The sequence below is a fragment of the Seriola lalandi genome, unplaced genomic scaffold (assembly GCF_002814215.2).
Source record: "Seriola lalandi dorsalis isolate HSWRI2012SDOR001 ecotype SW California unplaced genomic scaffold, Sedor1 jcf7180002054689, whole genome shotgun sequence".
Classification (NCBI taxonomy): Eukaryota; Metazoa; Chordata; class Actinopteri; order Carangiformes; family Carangidae; genus Seriola; species Seriola lalandi.
The window spans coordinates 144,697-162,091 of NW_019525242.1; the positions used below are offsets into that span (position 1 = coordinate 144,697).

The 17,395-nt window shown below is 39.3% G+C and overlaps 2 protein-coding genes across 3 annotated transcripts in view; one reads left to right on the forward strand and one right to left on the reverse strand.

Annotated features, from left to right (window-relative positions):
* The first annotated feature begins 385 nt into the window (after nt 1-385).
* Nucleotides 386-10,716, forward strand: LOC111667430 (signal transducer and activator of transcription 1-alpha/beta-like). Of its 2 annotated transcripts, none has more exons than XM_023423096.2 (24): nt 386-521; nt 1,157-1,281; nt 1,922-2,066; nt 2,188-2,283; nt 3,131-3,208; nt 3,309-3,387; nt 3,475-3,563; nt 4,370-4,521; nt 4,669-4,821; nt 4,920-5,012; nt 5,514-5,573; nt 5,676-5,705; nt 5,832-5,922; nt 6,093-6,134; nt 6,562-6,645; nt 6,808-6,909; nt 7,150-7,285; nt 7,912-7,952; nt 8,053-8,129; nt 8,330-8,469; nt 8,842-9,021; nt 9,369-9,426; nt 9,553-9,628; nt 9,726-10,716. In XM_023423096.2, exons 2-24 carry the CDS (start codon nt 1,157-1,159, stop codon nt 9,828-9,830), a joined length of 2,232 nt encoding a protein of 743 aa, XP_023278864.1. In that variant the 5' UTR covers nt 386-521; the 3' UTR covers nt 9,831-10,716. The 2 variants fall into 2 exon arrangements, with proteins under 2 accessions (XP_023278864.1, XP_087034623.1); XM_087178497.1 differs by having other exon boundaries at nt 3,478-3,563.
* Nucleotides 9,885-17,395, reverse strand: part of glsb (glutaminase b) — a 39,967-nt gene continuing 32,456 nt past the window's right edge. The window contains exons 15-18 of the mRNA XM_023423103.2: nt 14,995-15,056; nt 14,579-14,655; nt 13,641-13,704; nt 9,885-12,872 (exon numbers count right to left, since the gene is read on the reverse strand). Of these exons, the coding sequence (XP_023278871.1) occupies nt 12,725-12,872; nt 13,641-13,704; nt 14,579-14,655; nt 14,995-15,056 (351 nt within the window). The 3' untranslated portion in view covers nt 9,885-12,724. The remainder of the gene's footprint in view (nt 12,873-13,640; nt 13,705-14,578; nt 14,656-14,994; nt 15,057-17,395) is intronic.

Consider the following 17,395-nt stretch of genomic DNA (forward strand, 5'->3'; position numbering starts at 1 on the left):
ACATTTTGACTTGAAAGCAGGAAAGACACAGGTTAGGTGTTCATGACAGCCAGCACAATGAGTCAGGACCCTCAAACTTGCACATATGGAAAGAAGACATGGTAAATATTATGAAGTACACTTGTGCCTTTCCTGGTTTTAAGTGTTAAAAATGTCTGCTGTGTGAAAGGCCAACTCTCTGGTAATTTAGGTCCATTACAGGCAGGCAAGGGAAACAAAGGTCACACCTTTAGCACAACTGTTTCTATCACTGAAACTCAGATCAGGTTATTCTGTTGTTTCCGGTAAGGTCCAGTAGACTTTACTTTAGTGTTTCGGACACGGAAATGAAAACTGTAACTGCGCTGACTTGACGCAGTCAGTATGATCGTTTCTGGAGAATCACGTGGTTCGTGGGTGACTATAAATATCTCCGCTGCCAAACAGCTGCACACTGAGCCCGGTGTAAGGCGGAACTTCCAACTTGGACACTACACACTTAAATAAAATATTGATCAACGACAAACAACGACAGTCACAAGGTAAGTCAATTATAGGACGATGTAGACGTTTTTTGTTTTATTTTATGGAAACAGTTTAGTTTAAGGCACGACATGGGTGTACGTACTGGTGTTCAACTTGCAATGTCAAAAGCTTCTTGATAAAAATGATTCAAATAAATGAATGTCGGTGTTATTTAGCTAGTTTTAGACGCTTCCGGTTTGCCAGTTAATGGGAAAATGATGGAAAACTTAAAGAAGGACCGGGCATCCGTCTTTCACAACACTTATTGTTATGGAAGTGTTGCAATTAAAGCCTTGACGCTGTCTGTAACCATCTTCCAAATTTCTGAAAACTTTAAGATGTGTGTGCACATAGTTGTTTTGTTTTTTTTTTTATTTCTTTTGCGCCCGCTCCGACACTTCGCGATGATTATGTTTGAACTTGTCAGGAAGTCTATGCTTTCTTCATTTCATGTCCTTTTCAGACAACCAATCAGATGGTACGAGGCTCGTCACACTGGTAACCAAGAAAATGAAGAAACTTGAATTGGCCGTTTTTGTCATGATTTCTGTTAATCCGAAACTTTATGATATGTCGCATATAACTGCCAGAGACAGAAAAGCCCGCTTTCTCTCAGTGCTGCGTGTTGACTGCTTTTGTTGCGTAATTGCAGATGGCACAGTGGCAGGAGCTGCTGCGTCTGAACCTAGTCCAGGGCTGGTTGAGTGAGCTGTATGAGAGAAAATTCCCCAGACACATCCGCCACTGCCTGTGCGTGTGCATAGAGGAGCTGGACTGGTAAGAGAGGCAGTCTACTGCATGATGCTTGGCTTTGAAAGGTGTGGACGGGGACACAGGCAGCAGTGACAGTTGTGATAGTCTCTATTTTGTCAGCTTTTAGTGGGTTTAGTGCATTTTACTGCCTAAATTGTTCTTAATTAAATTACCTAATTACAAATTTCTAATTACAATGCAGTGTGAAAAAGAGTGGGGAAAAACGGGACTCTATGGACCCTCTACTGGGTTATTTGCCCCCTCCTGAAATATGATATATTTATTATACACACACACACACACACACCTTTTCCAGTATTGAATTACTATGTAATAATGATAATTATTAATAATAGCAATAATAATTAGAATAATAATAATGGAAAAGAAACTGGAGCAAATAAATGTGGTTACCCAGGTTACAAATCATTGACCACAACCACATACATGACATAGCCCCAAGCTATATCCATCTCAATCTCGTTTCTCCTTCTCTTTTTTCTTCTCCCTCACTTCCCCTAACAATTACTGTCCAAGACACAGACTCATAGATGTCCCCTCCTGTTAGAGGCGTTCCTTTAAATTTGAAGATAGAATAACTTTGTCATACTAGTCAGTTTTGATGTTGAATTATTTTTAAACAAAGTATGTTTCTCCTTGTTAGGGATTCGGCTGCTGTGGATGAAAAAAAAGCAAGTGTTTGCTTCTGTACACTCATCTTCTATTTGGATAAACAGTGGAACCAGTCTGTCCAGCTGAGCTACATTTTGCCAGGACCTGATTTTCAAGGGATGAGGGACTACCTGTTGGTAGGGAAACATTTGAATGCAGTGCTACATTTGAGATGATGTTTCTTTCTGAGAGCATCCTCAGCTGTACTGTACTTGTTATTTAAAACTTTTTCTTGTTTTGTTGTTTTCTTTAACTTAGAAAAACTTTAAGGATGTGCCACTGAACTTGGCCGTCATACTCTCTGAATGCCTACGCGAGGAAAAGAGAATCCTGAATTCAGCCTCTAAGACACAGGTAAAATGACACGTTATACAGCAGGTACAACAGTTAGTTCCAACCAAGTTATCTGATTGACGAGTCATTCCATCAGTGGATATAGAGTATAACAGCACTGGGACTTTTAACATCATGTATCACTTAATCACTATTACGTTCTATTAACCGTTAATCAGATTTACATTAACGGATGTTATCTATCTTAGAGTGTAACAAACTCACTAATAGATATATAGATAGAAAGATAGATAGAAATAACATTTGAATTAAATGATGTATGGTCAGATAAGGATGAAGGGAAGAAGCCTGGATACTTCAGCGCACACATCCAGATGCACTCATATAAGTCAGGAAAATGTTTGTGTTGCTTAGCAACAGTCCAGTACCAGTGAAGTTGCAGAACTATTTGTGTTGGTGTAACCAAATAAATGATGATTTAAACAATCATAATCTGTTGTTTCTTATTAGCTACTGTTAGCTAATATGGCGCTTGTAGAACTGTTGTATAGAAACAATATCACACTCGAGGTTGTGATGCTGTACTGAATATCAACACGGTCTGCAGCCTTGAACTTATGACCGAATCACAGCCATACTCATATTCAGTACAACATCACTCCCTCTCAGGTGATATTGCTTAAATATCAGTTGTCACAATGAACTTTGTATTTCATTTCAATCAAGTGCTGTGCAGATGCATATCATACCCCTAGCGGTCTCTAACATTTTTCTGCAATTCTGATACACTCTGTCAAAAAAGAATTGTGAGTCTGCTATTTCTTATGTAATTTTTTATGTTTGTAAGAATCTCCACCACACCCCAATAACAAGAAAAGAGTGAAAGACATATCTTTGTTTTTATCAGGGTGGTGACGGTCCAACTGTGGATCAGAAATGGAGAGAGCTGGACAACGGAGTCAATGACCTGAAAAGGCAGACTTTGGTAAATTCATTTGGTCTTTTTTTGATTGCACAGGTGCTTGCTGGTTTGTTAGTGGTATACTTTATTATTTCTAAATCTGTGAACTTTAACTCTAATGCAGGAGGTAAAGAAGGAAATGAAGTCACTGGAGAACCTATATGAAAACCATGACTACATACTGAAGACCTGGAAAAGCGAAGGTGTGGTAGGAGACATAAAGAAACAGATGATAGGTTTGGTGTGAGTTCATGCTTCATTTTTTTTTCTATCTCTTTTGTCACTATCAGTAGAGAAGTGTATTGGATTGGCCCAGTCCCAAGCTGCTGTGAAAGAGGAATGCCTTAAGCAAGCCAATTTTATCAGTCAAACAAAGCAGGTACAGTAGAAACATCTTTGGTGAGTTGTTGTTGACATAGCACTTTTATGTTTTAAAGGTTCCCTGTGTTTTATTTGAAACGTTGATCCATAAGAAGATATATTTGTGGTTTTAAGAACCAAAAACCATCTCAGTGTAGATTTACATCTACTCTCTCAGGCTAACAACAGGTCAGTGAACCAATCAGAAGAGAGGAGGCTCTGAGCCTCTCTTCTGATCCAATAAAAATATTGCAAACTTCAGGTAAACAAAATCAAAAAAGAAACCAAATCCTACAAGGTTGGATGGTGGGTCCAGGTGGGCGGGGTTTCAGACATGACTGAGGGTAGTAACTGATTTGTTGTGACATCACAAAGTTACAGACGTCCTGACGGCTGGTTTTAAGGCTCAGTTTCTGAATACAGGCTGTGTGCATTTCTCTGAGGACTGAGAACTTACTTTCACAGTATTAATATAGAACTTAGACCTGCTTTATATTTAAACAATATATTGACATCTACCTTTATACTATATGGGACCTTTAAGCAATTATTTTGCAGCATACCTACAGTATCTGTGAAAAGCAGTTCTTTGGGTATTTGGGGAAGCATTTTTTTTTCTTCCATTAATTTTCTCCTTGAGCAAAAAAATTATTTTATAAAATAGATAAATGTTGAAGTCATTGATAATTGATTGATAAAAAGCTTGATATGATGATTGTAAGCTACAACAGTCTCTACATTATTAGTAAGGTCACTGTTGAAGCAGCTTAATGAGAGATCCTCCTCACATACATAATGCCTGTTGTGTTGTTTTGTTTTCTGCAGGTGGTGCTGCAGCAGATAGTGAAGATTTTAAAACAGGCCGAGCAGATAGTTGCGGCTCTCACTGATGTGGAGCTGCCTGAGTGGAAACGTAGGCAGCAGATGGCCTGCATTGGAGGTCCAGTCGACACCTGTCTGGACCACCTCCAGATGAGGTAAGAACTTCCGCAGTGCTGCATCGGCTTTTCACGTTTCATGTTGAGGAGGATACTTTCTGTGTATTTAACAAAATGTCTTTTTGTCCCAGCTGTCACACTCAAGGCATAATGACAAAGTATTTGTTATGTGTGCTCTATGTGCAGGTTCACAGCTGTAGCCGAGGTGCTAATACAAGTCCGCCAACAGCTGCAGAAACTACATGACCAGAACAAGAAATACAACTGCAACGATGCCTACAGCCTCCATCAAGAAACTGAGAAATCTGCACTGTCCCTGCTCACAAAACTTCTTTCAAGGTGAGACGTGACATCAGGACTCCTCTGTTATATACAGTACAAACTCACACACACACTTTTATATTGTAAACATGTTTTGTTGTGGTCTTGTATTGCAGTGCTCTAGTGGTTGAAAGACAACCTGTCATGACGAATCTGCCACAGCGACCTCTAATACTTAAGACCGGGGTGCGGTTCACAGCGGCAGTTCGGTAAGTAGCCAACACAGAACCGTGGAGTGAGTTCAGTTTACTCACTTTACAAGAGATAAGGTTTTATTTTATGCACAGTAGGTCTGAATGTGTTTGCTAATCAAGTAATGTATTGTGCTGCAGGAAGAGTTACTACAATTCATCTGCAGTTAGTGCCTCTTCTGTTAAATTACTCTGATTGTAATGTTATTATTTTCTAAATTAACTGTGCTTACTGTAAGAACTACAAAATGCTTCCCACGCCAAGATCAAGTAGCTTTAATCTTTTAAGTACCATATACTAAACCTAGCTTGAAATGTGCGCCCCTTCATTATGTCTTAAACAATCAATGCTTCACCAATAAACTGCAAAATACAAGCCTTGGAGCTGTACGTGCTCAACAGTATCACACAGATGAAGCATATTAAATTTCTAAAAACATTTTTGGGGGTATTTAATGGAGAGGTGACTGGAAATGAAGTGAGGGAGTGATTTTCAGTATCTGTGTCTTGTCTTGTCAGGTTCTTGGCAAACCTCCCTGAATTCAAGTGTCTGCTCAAAGTCAAACCTGTATTTGACAAGTAAGTCAAAGAAAGACTTTGGCCTTTTTAAAATTTTAATTGTTTTATTTGTTTGTGTTTTCTGATAAAATCTTTTTGTATCCTTTATTTCCAAAAAATCAGGGATGTTGAAGAAACCACAACTGAAAATGGGTAAGTAAAGGGTTCTCAAAACAGTTAGAAAAACTGAAATGTAAAGTCTTCCATTATTTATATGATCATACTTCATGCTTAATTAATTTTTGGCCATAGACTCACTCTGGTCTGATGTTTTTGTAGGTTCCGTCACTTTGATTTCAACAGGGATAACAGTAAGGTGCTGGATGTGGAGCCTCCTGGTGGAGGCCTGGTGGCAGAATTCACTCACATGGTATGAAACCACAAACTGATGAGCTGAAACATTTGTTTATTCTGTCATTGATCAAACAACAAACATATATTTTTTTATTTCATGAATATGTGTAATATAATTCATACATCACTTGACTCAAATAACTATTGTACAGTATAATACTTTGACATTTACATTTTTTTTTTCAGTCAGTCAAGGAAAAAAAAGCAAGAACCAAAGGTTCATGTCAGGTGAGAGGAAATATTTATATCAACTGTCATTTGTAGGTGTAAACACTTGATCCTCTGTGTATCGGTCACCACCTACTGGCTGTGGCTGACATTAAACCCCACTAGAAGCTCTAATGTAACGTGTCATTCATTGGTATGAAAGTGATTGTGTTTGCATATACATACCTCTTGGTGCAAAAAGAAAAGAATATCTTGCATTGAAACGTAACCTTTGTCATCCACAGTTACATAAGTCATTACGTATATCATTACATTTTTGTGCCTTTTTCATTATATCACCTACACATTATATGACCTACTGAATGCAGTTCCTGACTTTTAAGTCAGTATGTTAAAACCCACATTAATCTGTATCTGCTGGATGTGTAAATAAGCATTTGCAGTATCACATTTTATAAATGATAGATTTTGTGTTTATTAAAATCAGAGTCGCCTGGGAGTCACCGAAGAACTTCACATCATTAAGTTTGTGACAGTGTTTCAGCATGCTGGACTGAGCTGTCACATCGAGGTGAGCCAACATATCATTTAAATTATAGTCATTCATTTTCAACTTCAGTGAAGCAGTAAAGACGATGTTCTCTGCCCTTTAACTTAAAATATTGGTGGATGTCAGAGAAAAATGGTAGCCAGGCAGTTCATTGAAAGGTCTTCTTCTCTTGTGTTGGTTCAGGCCAGCTCCCTGCCAATGGTCATCATCTCCAGTACCAATCAGATCCCCAGTGCCTGGGCCTCTGTCATGTGGTGCAACATACTGTCTTCCAGCGAGCCGAAGGTAAAGCTATCACACAGCAAATAAGACATGTTCAAATTGCACCAAACACTCGCTTCCTTCTATATTTGATATTTTTTAGTGTTGTCTTTAATTTTTTCATATACAGGTACTACCATTTTCTTTCTTCTTATTGTGCTGAATAAGTGTTTCTAGTCTCAAACTCGTGGTCAAGATCACACTGTGTTGGTGTCTTTTGTCACTGGAAAAAAAACATCTTAAAACTCTTATTTTATTCTTTAGGACCTGTCATTGTTTGTCGACCCTCCTCCACTCACCTGGCAGCAGCTGTCACAGGTTCTCAGCTGGCAGTTTCTGTCTGTCGGCAAACGAGAACTTGATGAAAACCAGCTCTCCATGCTAAGAGACAAACTCATGGGTGAGTATTTGGCTGCTTCTCCCATTGAACTGAGCCATGCTACTTTCTAGAGGTAGCTGGAGTTCACCCTTTGTTAGAAATGTTGATCTGAGTCAATTCTTAGAGCAAATTTTAATGAGAAAATTCTTATTAGTATTGGAGACAGTGCGAGTTGTAAAGTGTGTTGACTTCTGTGGATGTTAAAGTAAATGTTTGACATTTTGGAAAATACCATTATTAGCCTTCTTGTTGAGAGTTAGATGAGAAGATTGACACGTCTGTACGATAAATATGAAGCTACAGTCAGCAGCCTGTTAGCTTAGCTTAGCTTCAGATCTGCTAATAGACAGATTCTGTTACCTTTGGAAGGAGCCAGGCTAGCTGTTCCCCCCCAGCCAATTTCAAGTCTTTATGCTAAGCTAACCAGGTGTTAGCTATAGCTTCATACTTACCACACAGACATGAGCGACATCGATCCTCTCTTGAGTTAACGTTCATCAGTTGGATTCAGTCAGTCAGTGAACAGGATTTCATGTTCTTGAATGAAACGGTGCAATAATAGAAAATATAAAGATGATGTGTCACTTTCTCTGTTTCAGAGTTCATGTGATTTTTGTGACATTTTTTATGTAACTGTTTCTTCACAGACGAGCCTGATGGTCTCATTCATTGGAGCAAGTTCTCTAAGGTGAATATTGAGCAAGGTCCATACTGTAACCTGTTGGACGTCTGTGTGTGTGTGTGTGTCTGTATGTTCTTCACATCTTGCCTTTACTTCCCTCTGGCAGAATGAATGTGCCTGGATTTGGATCAACGGGATCCTCGATTTGATCAAAAGACATTTGGTGGATCTTTGGCAAAATGGGTAAGACACATCTTTACTGTGTGTTGTTGTGTCATCCACAAATAATTACCACATTAATAATGAGACAGTGATCCACATGTGGCCACTAAAACAACAACAGTGCCTTCTCAGTATTATTATTTGGGAATGTGGATGAGGATGAAGTCATTATGCTTCCCAGTTCACTAACCTCTTGTTGTATTGTGCTCGGGGGTTTTCAGGTACATCATGGGGTTCGTGAGCAGGAAGTCAACACGGAGCCTGTTGCAGGAAAAACCGACTGGGACCTTTCTGCTGCGCTTTAGCGAGAGCAACAAAGACGGAGCCATCACCTTCAGCTGGGTGGAACACACCAACGGTGGTATGTTTCTGTACAGGAAAACTCAAAACGCCTTCAGAAAAGAGTTGAAATGATACAGGTTTTTCAAAGCCCGTACTTTTGGTTCTTGTGGAAAAGCCTTTTTTAATAACACTTGGACAAAGTAAGACAAACAGCACTTTCACACTGTGATGACAAATCAAAGCCGGAGTTTGCTCAGTCAGCTCTGCCGTCTGTGTAGACACGGTGTAAGATAAGAAAAGCCCGAACAAACCACCATGAAGTGAGAACTGCTGACTGCTGCTGCCTCCAGTCATCTGTCCTGTGATGAATGAAATTATTTCAAAATCACACGTTAGGAACTTGTCTTCTCATGTTTGCTTATGTTTCCCTGTGTACATGTTTCCTCTATAGAGACCCATGTGCATTCAGTAGAGCCCTACACCAAGACGGAGCTGACGGTCCTGTCTCTGCCAGACATTATTTACCTCTACAGTCTGAAGTCTGAGGAGAACATGACCAGGAATCCTCTGCTCTATCTTTACCCAGACATCCACAGAGACGCTGCCTTTGGACGCTACTGCAGCATCCCTGGTATTGTCTCTTAACTTACTTCACGCTGAGAATCAGCTCACTCTATTCACAGAGTGCAACAATAGACAAACAGGAATTAGTTTCAGGATGGTGATTGTTATTTATGTGTTCCTGCAGAAACATATTGTCTAACATACTGTCAACCAGTACTGCATAACAATGTGCTGATTTGAAGCTCCTCACACTCTCCAACTTGTACTGACTTATAGATTTATAATGTTAATGTTGCTATTACAACTGCATAGATTATCCAGTGTACTGTAAGTCTGTGTCATATTATTAGAAGCATACTGTTCTCGATTGAACATGAGCCCTGTAATGACCTCTAATGACCTCTGTTCATGCAGAAAAGGAGGCACCTAAAAACATGAATGGCTACGTTAGAAGAAATCACACTTGTTCAGCGTAAGTAAGACAATAATGAATAATCCAAAAAACATCAGGAGTAAATGCTGTGCGTCACAAATATTTGACAATTCTGCATTGTTTGCTGCTGTACAGTAAAACATTGTGTTTTTTTTTTGTCTACAGAGATCCTACACCACCTTCCCCTCCACCTCAGGAGACACACATGGACACATACATGGACACTGACCCAGACACAAGTGTGAGTTTGAAATTTTACTACAAACAAATTTTCCTGAAGTCCCTTTAAAGCTTAAACTCTGCAGTTAATTAAAACAAAATCTTTTCTTCACTTGTAGATGCAGGATCAAGTGATTCAGGATCTCTTCTACGATCTCTTGAGTCTACCGAGCTCTCCTGCCCTCTTGATGTCAAGGCAAGACACAACAACTCACTTCAACTGAATTTGTCTATATAAGTGTAGTGGTAATGTTAAGATGTGGGTTGGGAAACAAATCTGTTTTTTTTTTGTTTGTTTTTGTTAAATGTGTGCACAAACTTTGTGGCTGCCTGTCAGAAGTTAAAGAGGAAAATCCTGCTACTATGGGAAAGAATGACGATGCTGTACAGTAAATTATTTTTTAAAACTTTTGTTTATTAAAATAAACATTTGAAAACGTTCCACTGGCAAAAGAAATAACATCTGCATCATACAGTACTGATCCTGTACTCAGAATTTTATTTATACAGAGAAAAGGACAAACACGTTCAGCGGTCTCATGTCTCCGGGAGGGAAACTGAGACACCAGCCTCCTCATTAATCCAGCAAATCACAAGTTTTCAGTGATGGAAAATGCAGAAAAATCATTTTAGAAATCAATGCACAGTTAAAGTGAAAAGAGATATTCATTAAGTGAAAGAGCTACATTACATCCACTGAAATATATATCATTTTATATTGTGGTCCTTGACCATATTTTCAGCACTTAAATAGGTACAGTAACTAATGATTTGCCTGTTGAGTCAAACATATAAATGACCATATATGTATCACAAGAGTGATTTTAATCATTAACATTTCTTGCAAAATTTTAACACTTTATTTTTAATTACTTATAAACAGCTGATCAAATAAATAACTGCCAACGAGCCTCACCCTCAGGCTTCACTACACCTGATGGAGTCTGACACAACTTGAACAAATACACAGGAGCCAAACGAGCCTGTATTTACATTTATGATTACGTGAAAAACACAAAATGCAGATTCCAATCTAAATATCTGTATTATAAATATGAATGTACTGTACTTTGGTTAAAAACTAAAATAAAAACATATTGGCCCATTAAATACTTTCTGAATTTCCATATTTTCTCAGTCATGAGGGCAATGTTGGTCATTCCAGTCTGAAATATCGCACTCATTGGATGGATTGCAGTGAAATGTTGTAACGACACGGTCCCCAGAGGTTGAACCCTGTTGACTCCAAAGTCACCATGAGGTTCTATTTCTGACCAAATACCTGAAACACATTCCCATCAAGCTCAGCTGCTCCGTGTGTTTAGTGTTCATTTGTAAGTTGTAGCATGCTAACACACTAACATCAAACATTATACCTGCTATCAGCGCTGACATTGTGAGCGTGTTGGTCTTGTTGACCAGAACAACACTCAACTATCAGTTTTCCTGGTCACATATGACAGAGAGAAGGGGTCAGAGAGTCCAGGGAACGATGTGTCAGGGTGTGTGTGTGTGATGGCAGAAATGAGAGTGGGCACTCTTTGGTTAATAACTGGGTGGCATTAATGCTCTTTTACATACGATACATACCACTTGGATTAAAAAAGAATGACAAAGAAGGAGGAGTTCAGATTATAAGGGAATGATCCATTCAGTCTTTGGTCCGTCGTATGTCAGTGACTGTCCCTGAATTCCTGGACGAAATTAGTTCAACACTTGTTGCACATGTGTAATGTATCAGAAAGCAGCCATGTATTTTAGGCAAACTTCTCTCATTATCATACAAGCAACAACAAAAATGTGAAATAAATGATCGGATATCTGCTACGGATCTGAGCTGAAAAGTGAAAAGAGCAGGTTAAAGATGAGAAAGTAGCATTAAGAGTTTTAATTTTTTAATCACCTCACTGCAATTAACATATATCACCTTTTCTTTTTTTTTTTTTTAAATCAATTTAAATTATTTAACCAATTTCCATCATTTAAAGTATGTGTTAAATTTTACCTTTGACTCTTTGACCTTCTGGCAGAATTACGTATATTCCTACAGTACATTCATAGACCTCGATTTGGATTAGGTCTGAATGAAATCTAAAATCTATTGCATTGGAAATATCTGATCCTTCATATTGTTATTGGTCACGGTCAACATTTTAAAACCCCAACAGCAGCAGCCTGTAATAAAACCACAGAAAAATATATTATAATATAGTTGCTGACATTGTTGATGGGAAGAGATGGAGGATGTGGGGCGGAGAGCAGACGACCCACCTGCTTATCAACATCATCAACATCATATTATCAGCATTCTTTGTCAAGTTTACAAACCCATGAAACATCTACAGAAAAATGTAACTATGCCAACAAAAATAAACAAAAATCAATGTGCCTTCATCACCATGGAAACAGATAACACGCTAGAAAAGTCTCCCTGTGAAATAAATACTCACTGCTTCTATTGCACGTGTTGCCACTGATAAATACATTCAGAATACAATCTGTCCGTGACTTCAGAGGAGACGTGAAGCCTCATGAAACCTGCTGCCGAGCTGGCGTCAGTCGGCAGGATGAGATGAGAACAGATGCAGGTAATGAGGAGATCCAACAGGCACATAACTGCAGCGTTAGCACGATGCCTGGTACTTTTTTTTTTTTTTTTACACATTTACACAATCAGACACATCATACAATTTATAGCAAACACCTCACTATCTCACAGAACTAATACAGTCAGAGTATTACCAAAATATTACCAGGTAGAGAAGAGTATAAACAGAACTGTACTGTAACTAAACTACCACACTGGGACAGACTGCAGGAGTAATATACTGAATAAACTAAACATTGCATTACAGATATTTAAATGTTGTTATATCATTTGTTTAAACAGTATTGATGAGGCTCTCTCACACACACACACACACACACACACACACACACACACACACACACACACAACACACTCTACATTATGACGGAGGTGAGATGAAGCAGAGCAGTGATATACAGCTGGAGCAGATGAAACACGGCAACAGAGAAAAGCAAATAACTAACTCAGCACTGATATTCAGAGCTATTCCAGAGAAGCACAAGGTTACAGTGGATGTGTGCAGCAGGTCTACAGCAGGCTGTCCAGGCTCTTCTCAGCGCTCTCCTTGTCATCGGCCCGGGCAGGGGGGCTGTATTTGTCATGGTACTGCTGCAGGATGGTGACCACGTCGTGGTGGCCGAAGTGCACCGCTTCATCCATCGGCGTGTTCTCCCATCTGTGCAGGAGAAACATCGTTACAACACATCTCAAACAATGGAAGTCTTCCCTGTGTCTCTTAATCGTAGCTGCTCTATGTGAATGATAAAAGCATCGTTCATCCACTTTAAATCATGGAGAATCTGCCTGTTTTTGTGTGTGTGTGTGTGTGTGTGTGTGTGTGTGTTGGTGATCCAGGTCACCTCAGAGACTGAATCTGCTTCATAACTTACCTTTTGTACTTTTAACCAATAATCACATTAAACAGGAAACAAAGTCAAGAACTACAAAATAAATGAGAGTGAACTTTCTTCTAGTTACACATGTACATACTGGTGATGCTAATGGATCAGTTTGACTTGTTTCCATGTTTTGATCCTGTGGACACTTTACACTAGTTGTTTGACAGTGAGCTGCTCCACACAAACACTTTTCTCGCTGCTGGTAATAAAACTGTCCTCTGGTGTTAGAACTAATGAGGCCTTCAGAATATACATTACAGTTTATATTACATAGATTACTCAAGCAAGTTTCAGGTGTGTGCAAGTTGATTTTTACATTGTCATGTCATGAATTAGTGGCTGCATGAAATGTACAATAGGAAGTAAATCTATAACGGTGTGATTGGGAATGTTGGACCCACATCGATAAAAAGAAAGAGGGAGGGTGGGACAACAAGACTCCTCCTCCATCAAAGGATGAGGTGCATGCTGCAGACATGGCCTCATGTAAAAATGATTCTACAGAAAAGAGCAAGTCATTGAGGAGATTGAGGACAGAGACTCACCTGTCTCTGGGTACTGGGTTCACCTTGCAAGCCTCCAGCAGGAAGCGGACCACCTCTGTGTGCCCTGGAAGCAGAGCAGATGTCAGAAATATATTAGCAGACATGCATGAACACATATACACACACACACACACACACACACACACACACACACACACACAACAGATACTTCAAACACTGTCACGCAAAAGTGGCACAAAATCATTTCAGATAAGGACACCTCTCTGACAAAGCAGTTTTACAACCAACCACGATGTTTTTCCATTTCCAAAACCATATTCATTAATCTGCTGCTTTAACAGCCTCCACGTTTCTCATTTCCGACGCTGAACCTGCTGTAGGGATTTTCTTCGGGTTCTGACACAGAAGCATCAGTGAGGTCCAACACTGATGTTGGGTGATGAGGCCTGGCTCACAGTCAGGTTCAGGCTGGGCAAGTTCAACTTCATCCCAGAGGTGTTGGATGGGGGTTGAGGTCAGGGCTCCGTTCAGACCACTGCAGTTCTTCCACACTCAACTGGGAAAACAATTTCTCCGTGCACCCAGGCATTGCTATGGTTGAAACAGGAAAGAGCCTGAGCGCCCCCCTGCTAGCTCACCTGGGAATCTGTGTATAATTAACAGGGCTCAGTCCTTATCGCAGCGGCCTGGGTGTGAATCCAGCCACTGCTGCAGGTCATCCCCCCTCTCTTCCTGCCTTTCACTCTCTACTGTCTCCATCCAGTAAAAAGCGGAAATACCAGGAAAAAAACAAACAACAGGAAAGAGCCCTCCCCCAAAGTGTTGCTGCCAAGCTGCAGGAACACTATTGTCTGAAACACCATTATTGTGTCACACTGTGAAGTCATGTTTTTCATGCCATGAAAAATCTCCCTAAAACGAAACGAGTGTGTGTGTGTGTGTGTGTGTGTGTGTGTGTGTGTGTGTGTGTGTGTTACCTTCAGCTGCTGCCACATGGAGGGCTGTTCTGGAGTCATAGTCCCTCTGCTCCATGTCCATGGATGACAGTGCAAACCTACACACACACACACACACACACACACACACACACACACACACACAAATAAACAACTAACTTTATAAAAAAAACATTTAAATAACCTTCTTGATAAAACAACAGTTTTATGAGCCATTATCACAGATTAAGGCTGAAACAGAGACGTATTCTAAATCCCAGATTTTACACTTTCACCAATTTAACAGTTCTTTCAAAGGTTCCTCTTGCTGCCACTAGAGATCTCATGCAGCTGAGAGAGGAAAGCACCATGAAGAACTCTTAAAGAAAAGTGACATAACCCCGTGTTGACCTCTGGGCACATTAGCAGTGTGAGAGGAGTGAGTGTGAGCCGCTCACCTCCTCAGGGCAGACACGTCTCCGGTGTAAGCAGCAAACAGCAGGTTGATCACAGACTTGACCTGTGGACAGAGACAGAGACAAACAGAGAACATTTGCAGAAGGACCACAGAGTCTCCACTTTCACTGCTGTTACACCATGTCAAAGAAAATGAATCACTTCCTCTGAAACTAGTCCTTATTTAATTGTGATTTAATTGTGTGTGAAGTTACATCTACACAATTATGAAAACAATTCAACAACAACATGAGTGATCCCTGCATCAGTCAGACTTACCATCACACAGCAATGAATCATTTCCTTTAAGCAAAAACCTTAAGATTTCAATTCATACGAAGGAACATCGGGAAAAAAGATTTAAAATACCAGTAGAAAGTATCTGAAAGACTATATGACACTTTTAGCGGTGTCTCAGATTTACAGTTAACTTTTACCTGCGTGTCAATTCATCTGCAGATTATTCCCTTGATTAAAATAGTGATAAATGTCCATTATTTTGTTTAAGGCTCAGTTTCTGAATACAGGCTGTGTGCATTTCTCTGTGGACTGAGGCTTTGATACTTTCACAGTATTAATATAGAAGCTAAACCTGCTTTATAATCAAACAACACATGGACATCTGCCTTTAGACTATATGGACCTATAAGTGATGTGTAGAATGAGGGTTTGCAGGATTATGAAGGTTTACAGGGATGTTTTAAAATCCCCAAATTCATTTTACTTCCTTTATGACACTGATTTGTGCATGATACCATCAATCAGCTCAGGATAGTAAAGGTGGAAAACAATTTGAAGTTAGCAGGGAAAGAAAAGCGGACATCTGATGATTTTTTTTTTTTTATATTTATGTATATTTTCCCAAAGTGAACTTGTTTAAATAGCTCGTTTGGTCGACCAAAGATATTCAGTTTGCTATCAAGCTGGAACCAGCGGAAAAAACTGTTGCCCAAAAATTTTTTTAAAAGTTTTAATAAACTTGAATATATACAGTAAATATATATCTATATCACATACATATATGGTTGGAACATGTTACACCATATAAAAATGTATCAGATATTTCTAATGATTGCAAATATATATTTTTTACTATGGGTATTTCATATATGTTATAAACTTATATCTTCATATTTCCAGAGGATTTATATATGTGATTATTATGGGTGACATATATGGCAACATCACTCAGAGGTGAACCAGGGGGCAGCAGAGCCCTGATTTTCAGTCTAGAGTTCAGTTACTCTTTTATGAAATGACAGCAAGGACCAAAGAACCAAACTATTACGGAGCATCGTTTCACCAAAATAAAAGCCTCGCTCTGGTCTGAGGCCTTCACGGCCGTAGGAAGAAAAATCTGGCTCTGAAACGAGACCTATGTATTACAACACAGAGCCACACAAACCACCAAAGCAAAAGTTTAGGGCTCATGTTCCTCTGTCCCTGTTCAGGTTAGACTGAGGGTGAGGTTTTCCCTCTGTGGTTAGTTCTATATCCTTAGAATTTTTTATTTCATTTAGCATAATGTCTTTCCTTTCAGTTTTAGGGAAATTTCTTTTGAGAATTTCTTGTCCATTTCTGTAAAGGGCCGACCACAAATTTTCCTCTCAAGCTTCAACTTTGTGTCACAGGAAAGTTCCGTTCATATTGTTAAATGAGTTATATTGTGCTGAAGTTACAGCTCATGTTTTTAACTCTCAGTAACTGTGCTGACACTGATTAATAACAGCCAGTATTTGTATGTAAACTGATGTGGGTCAGTGTGTGTGCAGTAGACAGTTTGTAAATGCTACAGATACTGGTTGGACTGCACTGTATCACTGTCAGCAGTATGTTTATAATTTTCCTCTTTTATTGACTTTCCACTGTATTTGACTTTAATTTTGGTACTTTACATGTTTCTGTAAATTAACAGTCAATCACCAGCATTATTAGATCTTGGTCTGAGCATGCTGCATGCTGACTGGCTCCTTAGGTGTTGAATGACGAGGCTTTTTTTCAAACCATGATAGTATCAAACCATTCTGTTGGTCCATGAGACTAAGTAACAAAAGTATGAACTGCTATGTGATCATCAAGTGCTGTTCGAATCATGAATGAGTTTGTTTCTCTCGAAACATTAATGAAACACAAAAATGAAGCTGCTGCTTATGCTTTTCTGAAGTCTTGAGAGATTTGTGTTTTTATTTTTCCTCACTGTGCTCTTCTCACTGGTTTAAAGTGGGCGGGGTTCAGTAAAAATAACACACTGTGCACCAATCAGGATTTAGCAACATTGGAACCAGAATCTGACGATACAGGCGGTTGGTTCTTTGGTTTCTGATCAAACCAGGTGAGCAGAGTTTGTGAGTATTAAAGGAACAATTTGACAAATAGGGAAATATGCTTATTCACTTTCTGGTG